We start from the raw sequence: 23,873 nt of genomic DNA on the forward strand, positions 1-23,873 counted from the left end.
TAATCCAACATCCCGTCCGAGATTATTTTTCACTTTTGCACTGGACAGTCTCACCTTGTTTTTCACCAAAATGGTGGAAAAGAAGATAAATACAACCTACGTGAAGGTGAATAATAGTGGCTTGCATTTGGAATGCTCTAATAGTATAATAGACACAGGAAGAGAGCTAAACTTGCAACAATGACACTAATACTAGTCCAAGAAGTGAAATTCGTTTTTATGAAAGATAACAAAATGGCCATGGCTATCTTTCTCTTATTATGGATTTATGGTGCAATGCAACACACGTGATTTAGGAAGACCAAACCCCAAATACCCATTATTTAGAAGGACCAAAAACAAAACTCTAAAGAAGGAAGGAAACAAACAGAACAACTAACAAGCAGACCCTTGAAAAAAAGTAAAATCTACATCTCTAATTTCCAAACCCTAATTTTGTCCCCCACCCAAAACCCTTAAAGAAAAAAATGGAGCCACAAAGGAAAAGATTCCGTTCTGAAAACGGTGGGTCGTGGTCAAACCCAAATCAATTTGGTAGTGGAAGTGGTGTGGTTCCCGAATGCAAACGTTTCAAGTCTGTTGAGGGTTGTCCCTTTGGTTCCAATTGCAGATATCGTCATGTTTCAGCTGGTAATTACAAATTTCACCCCTTTCTTCAATTGGTGTTTGGGTTGTGTTCTTTTTGTGCATTTGATGATTGGGTATGTTTTAATTAGCCTAAAAGATTGTAGCTTTTTGTGTTGTGCTTAAAATTGTGGTATTTTAACATGACATTTGCTGATATTTTTTGTCCCATGGTATTTAAATGCTGTAATTACATGTCTTGATGGACAGTTATGATTTGTTTACTTGAAAGATCATTTAGTAACATTGATATAATAATTACTAGTATGTAAAATTGATTTGTTTTTATTAATACCCCGTCCTTTGTAGTTTGTTACTTCACTGTGAATAATTTATGGTTTATGGAAATTGTTTTTTCCTGTCTACTTAGACAAACCCGTTATTTTGATTCGTCATATTAAGTACTGCCAGTAGTCAATGGTAATGATATAAACAAGCATAGAGAAATGGATAACTGTCTATGATTCTTGTAGAATGCTGTTGGACCTTACACTGATAAAGTGAAAAATGAGTTCAGTAATTACCATGTTTTAACTAATTTCACACCTCTGGAAGGTAGATTTCACTAGCATTGCCCGAGGAGAGGCGTTGGTACCCCCACTTCTTCCTGTAACTCTGTTGGAGGACTTGGGCATGTACGTCTTGTAGATGTTATAGAAGTATATTTCCACAGCGTTGTTTGGTAAACATTGACCAGTTATCTATGACATAGGTGTATTATGGTTTGTTGAATCTTGAATCACGATAATTTGAAATTTGCATATTTGGTTTTCTATCTCGCCATCTTTGTTTATACTGTGCAGAAGTTTGTAGTCATTCTGGAAATGAATGCGAAACTAATGACAACATGGTAGGATTGATAAAATTATTAAGGAAAAAGTGGAGGCTACCGATTTTATTGCCTGGGTGAATGACTGAATGGGCATCAATCTCTTTCCCTCCTAAAGCTTATATATTTGTATTGCAGATGGTCGAGATAGTTTACCCCACAGCCTCTCTTCTGGAGGCAAACCAAAACCCTGCATGAAATTTTTCAGGTTCGCTCTTTCATCTTTACTGATACCTTAAAACATCTGCTTTTCATCTAGGAGGCTTTGAAACCGACACTGCTATATAGGGTATCCCTCATTAGTGAATGGCCTAAAAGGAAAAAAAAACCCACCAAACTTGAAAATTCTTGAACCAGACCAGTGTTTTTGTCTTTCAGGTCTGGCTTTGCTTTCGAGACAGCAGTTTCACTCTCACATCCGCTTATGATGACTTGGAAGTGAAAATTTGCTGCGTCAAAGGCCTCAGGTACACCTTCAAGGGGAGGAACTGAATAAAAAATTGATGTGATGAGGATGACCCCTCTCTTTATACCTCACAAACATTGAAACATCAACCAATATGGCTAGGGTCCTGCACTTGCATAAGTGATGACTGATGAGGATAGTCTTTGCAAACGTAAAGTGATTAAACCTGATTACCTTGAAATCATATTAGGTCCAACTGGAACACTCTTTGAAAAGAAATTTCCCCATGTAGTTTTGAGCTATATGTGCTTTTGCAAGTGTATCTTTTCTTCTTTATCCATTGAAAATTATACTTTTGTTAATTTTTAAATGAAGTAGTCACCAAGAGTTTTCAATTTGTACTGGAAATAGATAATACCTTATGGTTGTCAGTAAGTGTGGGTTCTGAGTGGCAGGAGAATAGCATAAATTTCATTCTGACTGAAAACTCATCCAATAAGATAAGCGTAACTATCTGTTATGTTCCTTGAACATGAAAAGTAATGAAAAACAGTTTGGAATGGACCTCTAGACAGTCATCTGCTGCTTGGTTTGGTTTTGTTCTCTTGATATTTTTTAGCTGTAGGCTTGTAGCAGATCAAATGCCTTGTTCTGATGTTCGTAGGCCATCTTTCCTGTTTCCCTTTCGATGAATTGCTCTACATGAATGGTTGTAACTCTTCTCTTAAACTCCTTTGCAGCACCTCAGGTTGCCCATATGGAGAATCTTGCCACTTCCTGCACTATATTCCAGGGGGTCTGAGTTCTTTGGGTCTAGCCCCCATTGTTTCACTTTCAGCCGCTCCATCTATTACGTCCCGGAGGAAACCAGTGGCATCAATTGGGGATCCAAGTGCCACTATTAGTGGTTTTAAGACAAAGCTTTGCAACCGATTTAACACTGCCGAGGGTTGTCCATTTGGTGATAAGTGTCATTTTGCTCATGGTGAGAGTGACTTGCAGTTGCCAAAGAATCAATCTCAAGGGAACATCAGAAGAGGACAAGCGCAAGGACGACGAACGAGTGCTCCTGGGTATAGCAATGAAGGTTCTGACTATTCAAACACGGGAACTTTTGAAAACACAGCTAACTTTACTTCTGAAGGCTATGGTCAAGGGATCCCTTCTGGAGCGACAATTAGCGATGGCTCTGCAAGTAATGTGTCTGGATCAATGGGTGAAAATCTACAAGTATATTAAGTAACTGAGACTTGAAGGAGTTCATGCTAAAGTCGTTGGTGAAACTTGCAAGTGTTATGAAGCGTGGGCCCTGCATATTGATGATCCCAGACTATTCCATCTAAGTTTCATCTTTAGAATATGTTCAATGGATACCGTCTTTGATGCTTAAGAATATAAGTTAGTTCCATTTGGCTGTTGTAGTTGCAGTGAAAGAACTCCTCTGAGTTTATTAAGGCATTGTTTTCCCTTAGCCCTGCAATACAGAAAATATTGATTTTTGTTGAGCAGCTTGGTTTCTTCTTACTGTTATGGTTGTTGAATAATATATTCCTTGCAAGGAGATGGAAAACTTTATGTTTGTCTATTGATGATCAAGTACGTGTATTTGTTTATTCATATTCTTATCTGACCTAATAAATTTGAATCTGGGAGAGTTGCTGTATCTGAATCGAGCAATTGCAAGAAGTACAACTACATTCCCCATGATTTTCGTAATATTGCAATTTCTGCAAATGTTACATTTTTCAGTTCATTTGTCTTAGTAACAAGTGAACCTGAGTTGCTAAGAAAGGTTATACGGGCAATCGGCCGCCGGAGAAGGTTTTTTGGGTTGACAGAGTAGTGTGCTAAATGTATTCCTTGGTCTCAGTTTTCAGGTTTGAGTGTTGATTCCAGAGACAAACTTGTTTGAATCCCAGTTTATTATGCTCATGGAGCTGAATCTGCTTGGACGACACTCTGGAGTTAAGTGTACTGTGACCTTTATGCCAATGCAAGTCATCACAATTTAGATGTAGCATAAGAACCATAGATATTCATACGCTCAAATATGCAATGCCATCTATACAATATCTAATCAGGTTTAATCACACAAGTACAAATATGTTTGTCTGCTTAGTAGAGAAGTGGAGAGAACTTCCCAAAAAGAGAAAAAAAAACACACAAATACTAATTTGTCCTATCATTAAGATGAAATACTTGTTACAATAGATCTCGTCCACAGAGGAATACACCCAACATGATCCTCCCCTGATCCTCTTTCCATGACAACTTAAGATGAATGGAGTACTTTCAGGTATATATGCTCCTCAATTGATGGGGAACACGTCTCCTTACACCACATGCCTCTCGACCTTTAAGTGTTCCCAGTCTATGTGTGCTTATGGGATTGATATAGACACTTCACGTCGCTTTTTCGGGTTAGAAGCAGCTTCAGGATTACCTTTTCTCATCATAGCCACAAACTCTTCGTAGTTTATCCTTCCATCCTGTAAAACATGTGTGTGTCAGAATAATAATGATAACATTTGATATTGGATTTATGAAGTGCTCCCAATATAAAGGTACGACAAAAACATGAGTGATCATGAATAGATGAAGCAAAAATACATTAACAGATTAACAGTACATATTTCCCTGTTGATATGCAATAATGCAGAAGGAAAACTCTGATGGTTAATTCTTCCTGTTGCTTACATTATCAGCGTCAACTTCTGATAGGATTTCCTTTATGTCTCTTCCGTCATGCATGCCAAACTCCCTCAAAGCTTGCTCCAGTTCTTCTGTTGTAATGTACCTGAGAGGGAGGAGAACCAGTGAGGAAAATCTAAACTACGAAGGAAAATCATCTACATTGAATTTGAAGTTACAACATAATTTTCTAGCGAATTAGTGTTTTCATTTTTATTGATTTTTTGATTGGACTCAAATAAATGTTCTAATACTACGTACCCGCTATTATCTTTATCAAAGTATTGGAATGCAGTATAGAGATGCTCTTCTCTATCAGTTCTGTTCATATGCATTGTCGCTGTGATGAACTCATCATAGTCTATGGTGCCATTGCCATCTGCATCAGCCTGTTTTGAAGATAGATTTTCATGATTACAAAATAAAGAAAAATCTAAAAGCTTTCCTTCGAACTTCTCAACTATCGATATTTCTCACTATCTTATTGGACTTACAGCTTCCATTAACTGTTTAACTTCATATTCGGAAAGCTTTGTTCCTTGCTTGGACAGTCCTTGCTTCAGTTCTTCAAGCGTTATGGTCCCACTATTGTCAGAATCCATGTTCCTGAACATTTCCTTGAGTCCAATGATTTCTTCTTCTGATAGACAACCTGCTATCACCTAGCATCAATAAAAGAAAAAGGGAAATTTTCAGCTAGGATCCTGTGCCAAGTCATTTGGAGTGTTAAATTACTGGGGATAGATGATTTCTAACAGTTGTTCTAAGGTAAATAATGAATAGTGTTACCCCTAACTGAGTGTTAAAAGAATACTTTTGATCTTAGCTATGTTTCTCTTATTGTGATAGTGTTTGTTTGATAAATCTCTGAACTATAATTACTTGCCGCAACTGTCTAATTTATGTATTTTAACTGTTGCATCATGTCTACTTCGCCATAAGTCAGACCTTTATATATTTATAAATATTATCATGCGATTGAGATTCAGCAAACTATTGACAATTGAAGATATCCATTCACAATTTCACATTATAACACTTGAGAAGGAAGAAGTCAGGGCGAGTGTTTACCCGAAGAGCAACTTTCTTGAACTTATTCATAGCTCTAAACTGTTTGAGCCTACTCAAGACAGCATTATCAAGAGGTGTATCAGGTGCCTCTCCATCTTCTTTGATCCAGGGATGATCTGAAGATCAAACAATATACATTATTGCAATATTATATTAGAACAGTGAAAACTAATAGAAACTTTCATCTGAGAGATAAAAACAAATAAAAATTGATGATCCCACTACAAACTAAGAAACATGCTTAAGACAATGTCTGTATTTTAGAGTTCGTATAGTATATTGGTAAGTAATCATCAAACAGGCGAGATAAAACGTCTTTGGCTATATCTAAGATATCCAAATCTAAGCTAGTGAGCTAACCCGTATCATACTTACCAAGAACCTGGAATGCTGTTAGCCTCTGCTTTGGGTCTGAATTGAGCATCTTTCTGACCAGATCTTTAGCTCCATTCGATATCGATGGCCATGGATCACTAGTAAAATCGATATGCCCACGCAAAATAGCATTGAAAATTCCAGTCTCCGATTCTGTCAATATATGTATATTTATATTTTTTTTGCTTTTTTGATTAGGTAAGACATCATAATTCTCCTCATAAACACACAACAAGGTAAATGAAAAGAACGTAAAAAAGAGAGAGAGAAAAGAAGATAAAGTACCAGCCCAGAAAGGAGGAACTCCACATAGAAGAATATACAACATGACTCCAATACTCCAGATATCGACTTCTGGTCCATATTTTCTCTTCAAGACTTCAGGTGCAATGTAATAGGCACTTCCAACAATATCTCTGAATACTTCACCTGTTGGAAGGATTAGATAGTTATTGAATCGGCCGAGCTTAAATAGGGTGAAGAGACAATTTTCGTAATACAACTAAAAAGCTAGAAAAGGATGTGAGGATCACTGAAAACAATGCGGATTGAGGTAGTACATACAGAAAAATCAACTAGGCACGAAACTAAAATAGAATGCAAGATGCTTCAAGTTGGCAGAAAATAAGAATCAAAACTAACACACAGTTCTAACCTTGCTTGAAGAACACAGAGAGGCCAAAATCTGTAGCCTTGAGAGGGGAATTTTCATCCTTGTTCAACAAAAGGAAGTTTTCTGGTTTAAGATCCCTATGGACGACGCCCATTGAATGACATGTATGAACAATTTGAACAATTGTCCTCAGCAAAGAAGCAGCGGCGCGTTCAGTATAATGACCCTTGGTAATAATCCTATCGAATAACTCTCCACCAGCGCAAAGCTCCATAACCAAATGAACAGATTGCTTATCCTCGTACGCGCCTTTCAATTCAACAATATTGGGCTGTCCTGTCAAATGGTGCATTATCTGAACTTCTCTCCTTACATCTTCAATATCCTCCTTGTTAACAAGCTTTCTTTTCGCTATCGTCTTGCATGCATATTGTTCCCCAGTAACCTTATGTGTACATAAATGAGTAACACCGAATTGTCCTCGACCGAGCTCTTTCCCTATTGTATAACTCCCACGGACGTCTTCCATAGGCCGTCCTAGAACAGGTCCAAGGGGTGCAGCCTTGGACGGCTTGACAGGCGATGCAGATAGAACTACATTGCCTGCCGGGTGCTTATTTGGGGTGGCATTTTGAGGATTTGGATTCCCAGGATTGGCATCAGTTTTGACAGGAAACTGATCAGACATTATATCGTTAGAAGCTCCGGCGGGGGCACCCCCATGGGAGCAGCAATTACCCATGGTAGAAAGGGGCAAAAAGTATTGAGAGGGCCAAGAGGTCAAGTCGATGGGGTTTTGAGACACAAGCAAAAGGTTGTCTGAAGGAAAGAGCGAAAAATGAAAGACTAAAGAAGGAAAGGAGGTTGGAAAATGGCAGTATACAGGTTGGAATGTTGACAGGAGAGAAGATAGAGTTGTTGAAACAGTCTTTGGGCGTAGGGAAGGATGTAGAGATAGTGAGGTTGAGAGGAAATGGTGGGAAGCAACGGTTTCTTTTTGGTTTTTCTAGTAGAGATGGATGTGTGTGATATTAACGGCTAGTCGACCATGAAACATGGACGGCTTTGGGTGATTAGATTGATTTGTTTTGGTTGGACCTACCTGTTTTTCACAACGAACTGATGGTTTTTTGACCATACGTACTATGTACTTTCATGATAATTGAAGTATTGAATCAGCATTGGTCTAAATTCTCAAGCAAGGCAATAATACATACATAGAATGGTGAAGATATAATAAGACGAGAACGTGTGCGAGTATGTTTGATATTACACACATAATACAATGACAATTTCTAGTCGACATTTTAGTGTCAGACGGGTGTGATATGCGATAGATGAAGAGGTAGCAACACAACAATGCCGAGGGAGGGGGTCCCAGACCTTCAAGTAACACACCCAATGTTGACAAGAGATTTGTTACTGCCAATGTTGCAACCTTGAGCTGACACAGCTACCTAATTTTGATTGAGTGTTGTGATATATGTACATTACAGTTAAGAATGGATTTACTGAGAATCCAATTGTAGTGATATACAATACTGTAGATTAAAGTAAAACATGCAGGCAATGTTGAATACCAAACTGAACATTTTACAATTCCTTTCACTGCCAAAAACATAATTTTTTTTTTCTGGGGCTGCACGTACTTATAAAGAGTATTGTTAATCTTACGAATGAACATTAACAATTCTAATTCTGTTTGACCATACGCTCACACAGATTGATGTCAAAGTCTACCATTCACATCCTAGAAGTTGTTTCTGTGTCGCAGGTCTAGCTTATCTGTGTCTTTGGGTGATACCGTGATACTTAACCTGTTACAAAGAATCTGTTTGTTTTGTTTTCTACTTCAAATACATTTCAAAAGGAGAAACAAGAAATAGAATTACATTCTTGCATTGTCTAAAATAAAATATAAAGTTAACAAATCATACTTCATAGCTTTTGATAATCACTCCACATTGCATCTGCAATTGACCTTCTAAGCTGTGATGCCACCTCTTGCTCTGTTGTTCCATGAAGATCTTCAGGACCTCGGATCATATTTTCAGTATCAATTTCAAATCGATCTTGTTCTTCACAACCAGCCATTTCAAAAAACACATCATTAGTTTTCTCTCTTCGTATGTGATTATGTAGTATGCAACATGCAATAACTAGCTTCACTTGAGTTTCGAAGGATATGGAGGTGCCACTGTCAAAATAGGAAAACGCTTTTCAAGATCCCAATAGCATCGCTCAACAACATTCCTCAATGACCTAATGTCGAAGATTGAAAAGTTCTTTGCAGTTCTTAGGACCCATGGCATCGTATTCTTTTAAGTGATAGCGAGTGTCACAATATGGAGCAATGAAACCTGGTTCATTACCATACTTGCCATCGACAAGATAATACTTACCTACATTATAGAAGATATCAGCTAGTAGCAGAAGAAAACCCATAAGAACAAACAAAGATGTAAAAAGTGCAAGGTACCTTCGGGCACATGCAATTTATTGGCCCTAGTTAGCGCTGAATCTAATACATGTGAATCTGTAGAAGAACCTTCCCAACCGGCAAGAACATATTGAAACTGCAAGTCAAATGCGCAAGCCACCATAACATTTTGGGTAACCTCTCCTTTCCTATTTGTAAATGGAACTTTCTCATTTGAACAGATAAATGCTGGGATATGCGTTCCATCAATTGCTCCTACACAGTCCTGTTTATGATACATTATATATGAGCTGTCTTGAATAAACGAAATAGTTCAGAATAATTAATAATCAATGACAAATAATATACCTTGAAATATGGAAGAAATCTATGATCTTGAAGTATTTCAGGAGAAGTTGTAGACCTAGCCGGCTGAAGAAAATCTTCAGATAGTCCCATAATCGCATTCAAAACATTGTTGAAGTGACGACTGATAGTTTCTCCAGAATGTTGAAAACGTTTTTGAAGTAAACGGTTTCGTTTGTTATGACCAACTGCAAGCATAAACATTGCTACTTGTTCCTCAACCCTTATTCCATTTGAGTGGCTAAGTAAACCTTTTGTTTGTAAAATATGACACAATCGCAAAAAGGCATGTTTTCCCATGCGAAATTTTTTCTGGCAACGCCAACCATGTCCATTGAGCACTTTCCGCACATACTCTGCGCCACTAAGGGTTGAATTCCAGCAAGGAGTTTTACTTATGTAGGACTCATAATAACAAGCTGCTAAAGCTACAGTAGCACTTGCGACTGCTATTATCGTATCCTCTGCATCTGAGTCTGACATGATTAACCTCTGATCTACAAACATTTAACGAGTGCAAATACAATTGGGACGGTAAGACAACGTACAATTGCAAAATGAAATACAGCATACCAATAAGAAAACGTTCTACAGAAGTTTTGACTAAGTATCTCATTCTACTTAAAAGGTGTAACCTATAATATAAACACTACTCAATTATAGCTCAAAATTAATTCTATCAATAAAACTCAATTACGTAAATCACAACTAACATGCAAACTTTGCAACCAAATAAACAGATTAGAGGGAAACATTGCATCCAAACTATCTTTGTTTTCTAATGAGCCATGGTAGCTCGCAAAGATTGCATGTCCAAGACATGCTTTAACAAAATAGAACTTCTGGGACAAACCCAAAAAACAGATCACATAAAGGCACAAATTCAAAAGAGAGCAATTTTAAAATGTGTAAATTCTCATTCATGTTCAGCAAAATGTACATTTTTCTACAACGACATTAAAGATCAAGAAAATAACTCCTAAAGAACTATTTTCAATTTTCAAGTGATTAGTTTTGAAGCTTATACATCAACCATCCCCTTCGCCTGTTTGTCCCCAACTCCAAGAAAATCTTTGCTTTCTTCTCATCCTCAAGGAGATCCAAAGCTTGCATAAAAGTACTGTCATCAATATCAGGCACCGCTTCTAAGGCAGAAACCAGCTTTCCTTCGTGTGTAGGACTAGTACTTGGATCATGACTCTCCCTCTTTTTGCTGCTTGCCATTAGAGTAATTGCAGATGCCATGCCTTGAATTGCATCTACCATACCCTCTCCGGTGCTTCTTCGCGGTTTTTTGCTTTTCCGAGAGCTTGATGGCGTTGTTGATTTACTCCTTTTGGGTTGGTTGAAAACTTCAAATTCACTATCCAAATTTTTCGGTTCTCGGCTGTCATCAGCAACATCGTCACCACCAAGAATTGAACTTTGGGACCCTTCTCCATTTAAGTTTTCCCCATTCTTCTTGCCAGGTTTTCCATTTTTTAGATTTTTGTCTTCAGGTGCATGGCTAAATCTCCCAGTAGCACCTCCATCACCAAATATTATGCTTAAATCATCATAGCCAGGCATAGACTTAGTCCTCCACATTTGGAACTCTGGATGTGCCTGCATATAATTTAAAAATGTGTTCGTTTCCAATTACAATCCATCAAAATTCATAAGCTGTAACGAAGTAAGGAAAAGAAATAACCTTGATATGATCATCCCACACGTGATCATCATCTGCTTTAACCATTTCTCTATCTTTATCCCAAGTAAATCCATTCTCTCCCAATAGAATCCTTATAGAACTATAATTCTTCTTAAGTGCTCTATAATGATTCTTTAGAACATCTATATTGTAATTAGACCCAAATTTTGCTTTGAAGTGATCAGTCATGTTCTTCCAAGCGTTTTTGCTGAATTGACCATCAAGGTACTGTCCATCATTCACTTGATCCATCAAAAGCTTTACGAAATATCGATCCATTGGTAGTGTCCAGACCGTCCTCTTGCAACTAAGGTTCTCGACATTTTGCATCTCTTTGTCCAATCCTTCTGATTAAAATGAATGCAACTTAATTAATAAGTACTAAACCATCACAAAACTAGCGGAGCCTTCAAAATCAAAGAGTTTAATACACACTACATAGTCAGAGAGTTCCATACACACCTAGACCTTCACCAACAAGATTTAGACGTTTGGACCCTTCGCCATTCAGGTTTTCCCCATTCCTCGCGCTAGATTTTTCGTTCTTCAAATACTTGTCTCCTTTCACACGATCACAAAGTATTGTGCACAAATCATCATAACCAACCATAGACTTAGTTCTCCACATTTGGAATTCCGGGTGTGCCTGTGTATAGTAAAAGTAAGTTTGTTCCTAATCATGGTTTTCAAAAACTAATAAACTCTTAAAAGGTAAAACCATTACCTTAATATAATCATCCCAAACATTATCATCATCTACCTTAATCATTTCTCTTTCCTTGTCCCAACCAAATCCACCCTCGCTCAATATAGTCTTTATAGCAATGTGATTCTTCTTCAATGCTCTATAATGATTCTTCAGAACCTCTATATCATAACTAGGCCCAAACTCCACTTTGAAGTTGTCCACCATATGTTTCCAAGCATGTTTGCTAAATTGACCATCAAGGAATTGTCCATCACGCACTCGTTCCACCATAAGCTTGATGAACAATCTATCCATTGGTGGCGTCCACAATGTCCTCTTATCTTTGCTCATTTCTTCCAAATGAAAAAGCATTATAACTTTATTAGTGCATATACTAAAACCTCTAAAATATCGCAGGGTTTTGGCATTTTAATCAAAATTCCGGAATTTCGGCATTTTATTTGATAGATTTTTGTTCTATATAACTGCAGTGAACCTAATCATAAATAAATCATGCATATACTCATTTCAATGCCTCTATTCAAATAACAAAACATGATTTCAGCTTTTCTAGAACTACATATACATAAAAGGAGAGAGAGATATAAAACACATAGAGAAGTAGTACCTGAAGATGGATAGCTCAATAGAGGATAACAGAAACGCTGTTTTTCCTTCCTTATATCCTTATCCTAATCACGAAGACTGTATCCTGGGTTATTTCATACGTGTCATGTAGGGGTGGAATTTGGGTCGGGTTACCCAAGTCCGATGGATTAAAACTCGATTTTTGTTGGTCCTGGGCTAATATATTAGATCCGTAGTCTGGGCTTGGTTTTGTAAAATCAAAACCCAACTCGATTTTGGATTAGGTTCGAGTTAGAATATCAAAAAACCTAAAAACCCGAGTCCATATGTATATATATGTATATCTTTCAATTATTCTATTTTTGTAAAAAATAAGGTTGAGAATCTCTATTTTAGAGAGAATAATGTACTTAACAAGGTCAGTTTCTCTTTCAAACAATTAAATTTCTTTGATTTCATTATAAGATTTCAATTTTAGTGTTTTTCAAGGACCAAAATATTGAATTCGGTGAATATCTTGATGTACTCAAAAACCAAGATATATCAGAAATATTATCGATTATATCGGAAATATCGTCAATTATATCGGTAAAAATCAACAATATTTAATCAAAGTCAACAATTTATATCGGATATATCGGTTGATATATATATATATATATCGTTATATGAGAAATTGCGAAATATATTGGAAAAAACATATTCAATATTCGGTTGAGATATATCGGATATTTCCACTCCGGTGTACAAAAAAAACGATATATATCGGCGATATCTCGGTGATATTTTGGACTTTGGAGTTTTTTATCTCATAATTCCAAAAAAAAAACCCCGATAAATTTGACCAACTCGACCAAATCCAAATTGTTTGGGCTAGGATTTCGCCTGAAAATTTAAACACCGACTAGAATTTGGGTTTAAACATTTGAAACTTGGGTTGGGTTGGGCTATAACTCAACCCGCCCAAGTTCCACCCCTAGTGTCATGTTTCTACTACATCCTTTTTATTCTCATTCTATAAGTAAACTAGTTTGTAAGATTCTAACGTAAGGGGGTGTAGCTCATATGGTAGAGCGCTCGCTTCGCATGCGAGAGGCACGGGGTTCGATTCCCCGCACCTCCATTCTCACATATACATTTTTTTCAAATATTTTTAAGGAGGGTTTAAGCTATAGGGTTTATTCACTATCCTCAAATTTGAAGTTTGTTTTTTTCTTTGTTTGAAGACACTAGAAATAATGAATGAATAATACATGGACAACATTTGTTGAAAATAATTTATCCCAACTCCAAAAATACATTCCCACAACATTTAATAAAAAACCAAACTCAAATTCTCAAATCCATTCCATTTTTTCATCTCTCAAAGTGTTCTCAAACCAAGGTAACTTACTCAAATCATTCAAAACATATTCATTACTACGAAAGACTATTTCTTTTACTACTACTTCATCATATTCATTAACTATACTACATTCTATTTCTTCACTTTTTTTATGTTGCAATAATAATAATAATAATAATACACTTGAATCAGGTTCACTAGGTAAACACCTTCATGCTCATGCTATAACTTTGGGTTTTGAGCAACACCCACTTTTAGTTCCAAAGCTAGTTACATTTTACTCGAGTTTCGGTTATTTAACTGATGCTCATTTCATTACTTTGAGTAATTCAAGAGATGGGACTAGTTTGAAATGGAATGTGTTGATTTCTGGGTATGTCAAGTGTGGGTTTTATAGAGAAGCTATTTTGGTTTATAAACAAATGGTTGGATTGGGTGTGAAACCGGATAAGTTTACTTACCCGTCTGTTTTTAAAGCTTGTGGTTATGAATTGGATTTGGGTTTTGGAAAAGAAGTACATAAGTGTATTGAAGGTAGTTATATTGAATGGGATTTGTTTGTGCAAAATGCATTGGTTACTATGTATGTGAAATGCGGTGAGCTGAATTTTATGCCGTAGTATATTTGATAGAATGTCAGTTAAGGATGTTGTTACTTGGAATGCTATGATTTCCGGTTATGTGTCAAAGGGAATATGGGATCATGCGTTTGAGTTGTTTGAGACGATGCAGATATTGAATAGCAAGGTGAATACCGTCACTTGGAATACTATCGCTGCAGGGTGTTTAAATGAGGCTAATTACAGAGGGGCACTTGAATTGATTTCTCATATGAGGTATCGTGGAGTTAATTTGGATTCTGTTACAATAGTGATTGGTCTGGGTGCTTGCTCTGAAACTGGTTTTATTACAATGGGGAGAGAGCTTCACGGTTATGCTGTTCATAGATGTTTTGATGGATTTGATATTGTTAAAAATGCATTGATCACAATGTATTCAAGGTGCAATGACCTTAGACTTGCATATTTACTGTTCCGATCAAGTGAAAATAAGAGCCTGGTTACTTGGAACTCCATTATTGCAGGTTGTATTTATTTGGATCTGTATGATGAGGCCTTGTTCATTTTTAGAGAGATGCTATTGACTGGGATTAAACCAAATTACGTGACAATTGCAAGCATCCTTCCATTCTGTGGGCGAAGAATGAACGTTTTACATGGTAAAGAGATCCATTGTTACATTATGAAAAAGATAGAGTTGAAGGATCACCTGTTACTATGGAATTCTCTATTAGACTTGTACTCAAAATCTGGGAAGATGTTGGAAGCTCAAAGAATATTTGACTCAATGAGCGTGAAGGACAAAGTTACATACACTTCTTTGATTGCTGGATATGGAATGCAAGGTCGAGGGCATTGGGCATTAAAACTTTTTGATGAGATGAACATGTCTGGGATCGAAGCTGACCATATAACCATGGTTGCTGTCCTCTCAGCTTGTAGCCATTCAGGTCTTGTGGATGAGGGCCAAATGATGTTTGCGAAGATGATCAATGTATATAGGATAAACCCTCGGATAGAGCACTTTTCTTGTATGGTTGATCTCTTTGGGAATGCTGGTTTGCTAAGAAAGGCAGTGCAAATTATCACAGAGATGCCATACCGACCGAGTCATGCTATGTTAGCAACTCTTGTGAGTGCATCTAGAATCTATGGGAACACAACCATCATGGATTGGGCTACTAAGATGTTGGAGGTGAGACCAGAAGATTGAATACACCATCTCCTGATTGCTAAATTGTAGACAGCAACCTAGCCGACTTTAGGAAGATGATTAGGAATGATGGTATGAGAAAGACTTTGCATCGTGTTTGCATGTGACGTCGGAATCAAGCATCTACCTGTTAGACTCTTTGACGTGTTTGGTGGCCTTATAAAAAGAGGCTTCCGTTGCCATTTAAGAATATGGGTTTCGACAATTACTTCTGACTTTGAATACAAATGAGCCAATCTTATGATTGAGGTGTAGAGAATTTTGGGTGCATTATCTGTGGCAGTTTTACCAAAGTTTGATGACCTCTGCTGCATGGAAGTGGAGAGGTGTAACTTGCAAGAGCCCCATAACACTGGCTTTTTAAAGGTCGTTGTTGCCTGGTTCACATATCGGCAAATGATAGCACATCTTGGTGATCATTGGAAGTTTCAATAAGAATGATGTCTTTTGGAAGATCAAGTCGAGGAAAGTTGGAGTATGAATACGGTTGGATCGTGGTTATCCTTGAAAAGGAAAGTACAGAGCTCTTTTTGGGGGAAGATTGTCATCAAATGGTGGGCTTGCGCTAGTATAAAGGTCGACTGTTTGTATCTGATGCTAATGATGGGTGCATAGCTTCAGAGGCTGCTATATAAATACAGTGGTTGGTTACTTGGTGACACATCATTGTTCTTTAATCCGTACGGGAATTTGGTACAGGGGAATACCCAACGTGATATTTTGTTGGAAATGATCAAGGTAACCTTTGCAGAACTAGAATTTTACTTCAGAACGTAACAAATTGTATGCGCAATGTAGATTTGAGAAATCTTAAGCAAATTTGATACTGTATGATAAAGCTAACTGTTCTTAGGGTACCTCTACTCCATCCCACTCATAGTTAATTATTGAGGGGGAATTAGAGTGGCCTTTATCTCTTAATTGACTAGAATAGTTAATTTAATGAGTGAAAGATACAACCAGAACCCCCACTTTTGGGATGGAGTAGAGGTTTAGCTTTGCAGATCTTGTGATCACACCTGTAAGTAATTTCGCCAATGTGCCGTTCCGCCACTACATGCTCGCAGCTTTTCTCCATGATGGTGGTAGCTTTTCAATAAGTTATAATCATGATAGTTTGTAGTCTGCTGAAGAACTCCACTAACAGGAATATCACGAATGAGCAGAATTCCATTACCTTTACTAGACAGCTAGACACCATGAAACTTGTAGCAGGGTTACTCCATTTTTTAAATTTCTCTAATTTAGACACTGTTTTGTTTCCCACCTTTTAAGAATGCATGTGGGCACACTAAAGCACGATTGTGTATCAGGTATCTTTGGGTCATTCTGTGTGACACTTATGTGTTGAACTCTCACACTGTCATTTTATGGGGTTTATGTATGCGCCTGTTATGGACATGCATATTTTTCAAACTAAACAAGATACCTCCAACATGGTGATTTACCAAAAAGTTACTACTGCCTTAATCATGCGGTTATTAATTAAGAAAAAGCAGAATGAAAAAGAAGATGATGCTTGGATTGTCGCTCATAAAGTCATAACTGATAAGTACACTGGATCTGGACTCTGTAGAGTGTTTGTTGATGTGTTATATTCTTCCTAATTTCTCTTAAAATGAAGCATTTATTTCAATGTTCTATCTATAGACTAGATACTTGGACCAGTAGGTTTATTTCCAAAAGCTGTAACCATTTATGTCTTAGGAATGAGATGGATTTGTTACAGAGGAGAGCTCAATCTGTTAATTTGGATATGGTGGAAGTTAAGATTAATAAAATGATGCCTGAGCTTGGGTTCTCTCCTGAAGATTCTGATCGGTTAGTGGCCTTGTTTAGCAGTGGATGGCAGATGAGGATGTCGCTAGGGAAAATACTGCTTCAGGTATACTTTTGTGTGTGTCCCTTTGTTGTTTGATTTTGGAAATTAAATGAGCTTATCATGCTCAAAGCTTATTGTTGAATTGGTCTAGTTTTCATACACTCAGCTCATGGATGATAATATCTTAGTTAGACTGCTGCATTTGAGCACATGCACATTGTAAACAAGTAGTACTGTACTGTAGGAGGAATAAGGATATCAAATGAGGGACGAGTTTATGCTTATATCGTATGGCTGAATTGGTCTAGTTTGCATACACACTCACATAAATGATCTACCATCTTATAGTTGGGCTGGTGCATCTGAGTAAATGCACATTGTAAATAAGTAGCACCAAATTTAGTTCTCAAAGCTTTACTATAATTAAATACAATTGTGTACTGTCATTTTCAGGATCCAGACTTGCTACTTCTTGATGAACCTACTAATCATCTAGATCTTGACACGATTGAGTGGCTTGAGGCTTATCTGAATAAGCAAGATGTTCCAATGGTCATCATATCTCAAGACAGGGCTTTCCTCGATCAACTGTGTAATAAAATTGTAGAGACAGATATGGGCGTATCCAGAACATATGCTGGTAATTATTCTCAGTATATTGCTTCAAAAGCAGCATGGTTTGAATCACAATACATTGCATGGGAAAAGCAGCAGAGGCAAATTGATCAGACACGAGACATAATTAGCCGGTTGAGCACTGGAGCAAACGCTGGTCGTGCATCTACTGCAGAGAAGGTATGGTTAGATGTGGTGTAAGGTTCTTTAATTTATTTGAGTAATCTAAACTTCAAGTCATACCACAAGCGTATCATTGCTCACCAAAACTGGAATCCTTATTAGCTTCAATTGGTAAGGTCATAGAGCCTCTATATCTTTCCTGTAGCAATATATTGCATGTATTATCAAACGATATCTGAAACTATTTTGGAACTGCTTTAAGTTTTGCTAAGTTACATGGACACACCATATTTTAAGAACAATTAGTGTCGGACAGGTATCCACGTGTCCGTGTCGGATTCAATACAGACACATATTGTATGTGATATATCTCAGTTTTTGATTATTCACCGTGTGTCAGACACTTCGTATCTGTGTAGAATACAGACACATGTGTTCGTGTCAATGTAACTCAGAAGTTTTGTATTAGTTCTGAAGGGAAATTTGAAAACATCTGTTAGATTACTTAGATACTATGTATTTTGACCATTTTCTTTTGCAGCTATATCTTATTGTCACTGTTTTAGTATAAATTTTACTCTCTTTATTGAAATGGCATCAAGTTACATTGAATTCTAAAATGAAAAAACAAAACATCTTTCATGTACTATTTATTTAGAAGGTGATCCCGTTTTTCATGCATTGACAAGACAACCTCAAGTGTTGGAAGGAAGCAATGTAGTATACTATAACTAGGGATTCATTGTGTAGAGGCTGATGCGGTATAACACTATAACATACTTATTCCATTATAACATGGGATTCTCATTGTGGAAATTATGAACCCCACCATTCAAATGAGAACCTGATTTTACAAACAAATGAAATGGGTCTTTCCTTTATTTCTTCCGTCTCCATTGAGTTGGTGTATACTTCTATTATTCTATACTCAAGTAGATAAGTTGCATGTTACTTTATTTTTTTGTTACATCACAATCATTGGAATTTTTTCATAGTGAAAAGATAGAATTATTAAATATCCTTGACATGCCATACAATTTTTAGTGTGAAGATGAGATGTTTCATACTTCTGTGGATTGAAACCAACACTTAATTTTATTTTATTTTTTGTGATAACAGAAGCTGGAAAAGCTTCAAGAAGAGGAGCAAATAGAGAAGCCGTTTCAACGGAAACAATTAAAGAGCAGATTTCCTGAGCTGGAAGAAGTGGAAAATTTGTAGTTCAGATGAAAAATCTAGAATTTGGCTTTGGGGACAAGGTGGGTTGTGCATCTTGCAACACATGCTAGATATGATAAATTAATATCAAATTCTGTTTGAGCGTCATACCTTCTTTTAGTCATTAGTCATTATCACTAATTCACTTTCTTTTGGTTGCTAGGTGCTGTTTAACAATGCAAGTCTTACAATTCAGAGAGGAGAGAAAATCGCTATCATTGGCCCAAATGGATGTGGAAAAAGTACTTTACTTAAACTGATTATGGGTTTAGAGAAGCCTAGAGGAGGTGAAGTGTTGATTGGGGAGCACAATGTTCTCCCGAACTATTTTGAACAGAACCAGGATTGTTACTACTTGAGGTGTTCTTACATTTGCTGAGGTTGCCCTGTTTGTCTTAGCTGTGTAGTACGTCATCGATAGTATCATGTGCTTAGGTATCTGGGGTTCTGTTGGCCCTGAATAATAAGAAGTCCTGCTTCAATTCTTAGGTTGGTGCCCATTGTTTTTGGTGAAGAAATGTGCTAAAAAAATGATGTTGCCTATAAGTTGCCCTGGTCTATCTGTTTCTATTCTTTATTTGATAAAGCTGTCTTCATCCATAAGAAGAATTTGCCACTGGGGTTCTGCATGTAAACTCATTATTAATGAGATTAATCTGGTTATGTTTTAGGCGGAGGCCCTTGATTTAGATAAAACTGTACTTGAGACAGTAGAAGAAGTCGCAGAGGACTGGAGACTTGATGATATTAAAGGACTCCTTGGTCGGTGCAATTTCAAGGCAGACATGCTTGATAGGAAGGTCTCCCTTTTGAGTGGTGGCGAGAAGGTAACTTGAATGAGACTTCTAGTTTATGTAAATATATTACTTAGTTATGTGCTCTTTACGTTTTATCTTTACACATCATAAAAGTGTTTAGAATCTTTTGCTCCTAATTGTGGTTGGAACTACAACAAAAAAGCAGATATACTTTTCATGGGTTCTTAGAATGCGTACTTCGATGTCCCACTCATTGTTGTGACGGAGGATTTCTGATTCATTATTTTCTCTGCATTAATATATTTGTCAATTAAACTGTTCGAAAAACTTATACCTTATGTTTGTTTTCGTATGAGGTAGGCAAGACTCACATTTTGCAAGTTTATGGTGAAACCATCAACTTTATTAGTCTTGGACGAACCAACCAACCAACCATTTGGACATTCCTTCAAAAGAAATGCTTGAGGTACTTCTGGCCATTTCCTTCCTCCGCAGTGTATTACAACTTTATATTGTTCTCTTCAAAACTCATGAATTTTTTAATCTTGAAATTGCTCTGAGAATATTCTCTTATGTTTTAACAGGAGGCAATATCAGAGTACGAAGGCACTGTCATTACTGTTTCCCATGATCAATACTTCATAAAACAAATAGTTAATAGAGTGGTGGAGGTCAAGGATAACAACTTACAAGATTATGCAGGCGATTACAATGTATGTCCCATTTACACACTATTTACATATAGCTAACGATACCAGTACATTAGTAGTATAACATATCGCAAACAAATAGCAATATAATATGAAGTTGCTTAACTGTGCATTCTCATACAACACCTTAAGTAACGGCTGTAATGCAATGGTGGATAACAGTTGTGGAGCCTCCAGTATCATTCTTAGGTATACATGTGGATGCTTATAAAATAGGTTCATAGCTCATCCATTGTTAACCCCTGATTTTAACTTTGCAGTACTATCTGGAAAAGAACCTTGATGCTAGAGAGAAGGACCTCCAACGTGAGGCAGAGCTAGAGGAGAAGGCCCCGAAGGTGAAAGCTAAGTCTAAAATGTCAAAGGTATGCACTGCCAAGTTATGTACCTTGAGAAGTGTTCCGAAGAATGTTTGATTGTTAATCAAGTAGGTTTTAGCTTAAAGAATCCGCTACGTGTTGCCTCGTCCATTATTTGTTATTGGACCTGCATGGTGTGTACTTGGGATATATTAGCTATTATTAAGCACATGTATACAACCTGTTCTTTGAGAAAATCTCGTAGGGCATAATTATGATAAGGTTTTTAAAATTTTATAGTAGGGAATTCTGATTTCTGTTTCCTCTTTTTCCCCAACAGGCAGAAAAAGAAGCCCAGAAGAAACAAAAGAGGATGGCTTTTCAGAACGCGAAGCAAAAGTCGAAAGGGTTGAAGAATGTGAAACGTTGGAACTGATTGTTGCAAATTCCTCATACAAAATGTAAATAAAAGGTGAAGATGCTCATTCTTAACAATGTGCAAGTACATAAACCTATGAAATAATGTTTTCAAGTTAAAGTTCGAGTAGAGTAACTGATATCTCATGTACGATTCTACAAACTATTTTTCCAGTTCTGCAATGTTGTAGCCATTGAAAGAAATACTGAAATGATATGTAAAGTTGAGATTGATCGAAGTAATTCAGTGTGGCGTTACTTCCTCCGATGCTTGGGTGTGTTTGAGCCGATGCTGAGCATTAATTGATGTGGCTCAAACCAAGGTTCCCACATGGGACCAGGAAATTAGGAGCTTGTGGAGCATTTTGTAGAAGAAATTTAGGGGTGTTCTGCTCGAGCACATTCAAAGGCACTATGAGCACTGAATGAGCTGAAATCAGAACTCTAGGCATCAAAGTGTTGCGCATGTTGCAACTAAAAAAAAGCAGTCGAAGTATACACCTAACAGTAGATATCGTTCAAATATCCGACATAGATGCAGGATTAGATCTAAGCGGAAAGGGAGTGACCGAGTTAGAGTTTTCTTAATATTATGCGCATATGAAAGGATCAAATCTCGAATTCGAACCATGGCCATATGTTCAAGCACTTGCTACTAGCAGCTCGAAGAGCCACCAGTTCTAACTTTTAAGACAGAGAAAGCAACAATCCACATTTATCTTAGTATAACACATCGTCCCTTCAGCATGATCATTAAAACTTCGAAGTATTCATTTGTCTAGGCCCCTAAGTTTAAACTTGAAGTTATTAAAATTATTGTCAAACTCTACAAACCAATAGGTCACTTGTTTATGTTGTCTATTCTTAGTATAATACATCGTCCCTACAGCATGATCATTAAAACTTCGAAGTATTCATTTGTCTAGGCCCCTAAGTTTAAACTTGAAGTTATTAAAATTATTGTCAAACTCTACAAACCAATAGGTCACTTGTTTATGTTGTCTATGATCAAGTAAATGATCGCTTTGTATGTTATACTCTAACTAAGCTCCTTTGTATATTAATATTGGGACTTTAGTATGAAGTATTTTAATATAGGGACAGCAAGTTAATGACATTTGAGCGTTTAAGCATATGCAGCTGTAAGACTATTAGTAGGGGACTAGGCCGGGGATAGTTCTAAAGTAGCCATTTGGCACAACCTTGTTTAATTAAGTGGTTTTAGGCTTTTAGCTGAATTTATTTTACTTTTGTGTTTCTGGTAAGAAGCTGAATCTATTGTATTACAGTCTTCTTCTTTTTCCTAGAGCACTGATATGTTGCATGATACTGGACAGGACAATTGAAAAGATATAAGCCATTCTACAAGAGAGTACGCCATAAAACCACATATTGAAACATGGATTTGCAAACACTTAATTAAACATTGATTTGCAACAAAATCTGATACTCTTTTCTAAACAAGATCCTAACCGCAAGTGTCATTCATCCATTGCTCAATTTAAATTTAAATGACGAAAGAAGGAGATGGCATATTTAATGTGTAACTATTTAACCACAAATAGGTGCTTGTTTTAATTAAAGGAAAAAAACAAACTTTGACCTTCTTAGTTGTCCATGAATGTGATGGAAAGGATCTTGGTGAGACAAAACAAGAAAAAAGATGGCAGTAGGCATATGTACCAACAGCCTTTTCTTCCTTTTACCGGCCATTCAAAGATACCTTGTCTGAGATTGATTAAGAACACTATAACTAAAGAATATAACAGTTGTGTATCCCTCTCCTCATGGGAGCTTTTAGCTCAATTGGTTGTGTATCCCTCTTCTAATAGGAGAGGTTGCAAGTTCGAATCCCACCAAGTGTTGGTTGAGATTTCTTTCTTGTGTAATTATGTGATGGGTCTTTGGGCCAAGAGAGTTTCAGGCTAGTGACAAGGGTGAAGACGGTTAGGTCTACTCAAAATGGTGCATCCGCGAGAGCCTTCGGGCTAGGGGTTGATGAGCATTCACTTTGAGATAGCTTCTTTACTTTGTGGTTTAGGATATTAATCCATAATTTTCAAATAGAATTATCTTAAACTCGATCTAGCTTGTATAATATTTTTCTTAGATTTATGGTGATTTAGCGGCAAATTTTCGAATCAGAATATATTTTTATTGAAAATAAACCGAAATACGTTAATGAGCAACGATTATGGTGCACAAGTACTTGGAAACTAAGGGATCAAATTGAGATAGCCTCTTCACTATGTGGTTTAGGATATTAATCCGTAATTTTCAAATAGAATTATCTTAAACTCGATCTAGCTTGTATAATAGTTTTATTAGATTTATGGTGATTTAGCGATAAATCATCACTGCTCGGTTTACGTACTAATGTGTACAAGTCACTAAAATAGATTGATTGTTTCCATATCCTCAAAGAATACACTA

The 23,873-nt window shown here is 36.8% G+C and overlaps 4 protein-coding genes, 1 non-coding gene and 2 pseudogenes across 8 annotated transcripts; 4 read left to right on the plus strand and 3 right to left on the minus strand.

Moving 5' to 3' along the window:
* Positions 1-325: 325 nt before the first annotated feature.
* LOC147484464 (uncharacterized) lies at positions 326-3,442 on the plus strand. The gene is made up of 3 exons (XM_086577202.1): positions 326-630; positions 1,592-1,661; positions 2,600-3,442. The coding sequence occupies exons 1-3, from the start codon at positions 468-470 to the stop codon at positions 3,096-3,098; spliced, it is 732 nt and encodes a 243-aa protein (XP_086433328.1). The 5' UTR covers positions 326-467; the 3' UTR covers positions 3,099-3,442.
* A 452-nt stretch (positions 3,443-3,894) lies between these two features.
* Positions 3,895-7,611, minus strand: LOC147484465 (calcium-dependent protein kinase 34-like). 2 transcript variants are annotated; one of them, XM_086581265.1, is made up of 8 exons: positions 6,652-7,611; positions 6,282-6,425; positions 5,997-6,149; positions 5,622-5,737; positions 5,045-5,212; positions 4,812-4,939; positions 4,557-4,656; positions 3,895-4,348 (listed from the first exon to the last, which is right to left on the minus strand). In XM_086581265.1, exons 1-8 carry the CDS (start codon positions 7,349-7,351, stop codon positions 4,241-4,243), a joined length of 1,617 nt encoding a protein of 538 aa, XP_086437391.1. In that variant the 5' UTR covers positions 7,352-7,611; the 3' UTR covers positions 3,895-4,240. The 2 variants fall into 2 exon arrangements, with proteins under 2 accessions (XP_086437391.1, XP_086437392.1); XM_086581266.1 differs by having other exon boundaries at positions 5,997-6,425; positions 6,652-7,566.
* Positions 7,612-8,871: 1,260 nt separating this feature from the next.
* On the minus strand, positions 8,872-9,877 carry LOC147484466 (uncharacterized). Its single transcript, XM_086579753.1, has 3 exons — positions 9,398-9,877; positions 9,089-9,314; positions 8,872-9,011 (listed from the first exon to the last, which is right to left on the minus strand). The coding sequence occupies exons 1-3, from the start codon at positions 9,875-9,877 to the stop codon at positions 8,872-8,874; spliced, it is 846 nt and encodes a 281-aa protein (XP_086435879.1).
* A 414-nt stretch (positions 9,878-10,291) lies between these two features.
* Positions 10,292-12,536, minus strand: LOC147484467 (L10-interacting MYB domain-containing protein-like). 2 transcript variants are annotated; one of them, XM_086581268.1, is made up of 5 exons: positions 12,401-12,536; positions 11,809-12,125; positions 11,547-11,730; positions 11,085-11,428; positions 10,292-10,999 (listed from the first exon to the last, which is right to left on the minus strand). In XM_086581268.1, exons 2-5 carry the CDS (start codon positions 12,121-12,123, stop codon positions 10,403-10,405), a joined length of 1,440 nt encoding a protein of 479 aa, XP_086437394.1. In that variant the 5' UTR covers positions 12,124-12,125; positions 12,401-12,536; the 3' UTR covers positions 10,292-10,402. The 2 variants fall into 2 exon arrangements, with proteins under 2 accessions (XP_086437394.1, XP_086437393.1); XM_086581267.1 differs by having other exon boundaries at positions 11,085-11,431.
* An 874-nt stretch (positions 12,537-13,410) lies between these two features.
* TRNAA-CGC (transfer RNA alanine (anticodon CGC)) lies at positions 13,411-13,483 on the plus strand. Its single transcript has one exon. It is a non-coding gene; the product is annotated as a tRNA-Ala (tRNA).
* Positions 13,484-14,338: 855 nt separating this feature from the next.
* Positions 14,339-15,478, plus strand: LOC147484469 (pentatricopeptide repeat-containing protein At1g71490 pseudogene; annotated as a pseudogene).
* A 1,436-nt stretch (positions 15,479-16,914) lies between these two features.
* Positions 16,915-21,580, plus strand: LOC147484470 (ABC transporter F family member 5-like; annotated as a pseudogene). The gene is made up of 10 exons (XR_015205553.1): positions 16,915-17,057; positions 17,186-17,363; positions 17,754-18,095; positions 19,158-19,297; positions 19,420-19,597; positions 19,926-20,083; positions 20,375-20,480; positions 20,599-20,727; positions 20,985-21,089; positions 21,364-21,580. The product of XR_015205553.1 is annotated as an ABC transporter F family member 5-like (transcript).
* Positions 21,581-23,873: the final 2,293 nt, after the last annotated feature.

This window comes from Coptis chinensis, chromosome 8, assembly GCF_015680905.1.
Source record: "Coptis chinensis isolate HL-2020 chromosome 8, ASM1568090v1, whole genome shotgun sequence".
Classification (NCBI taxonomy): Eukaryota; Viridiplantae; Streptophyta; class Magnoliopsida; order Ranunculales; family Ranunculaceae; genus Coptis; species Coptis chinensis.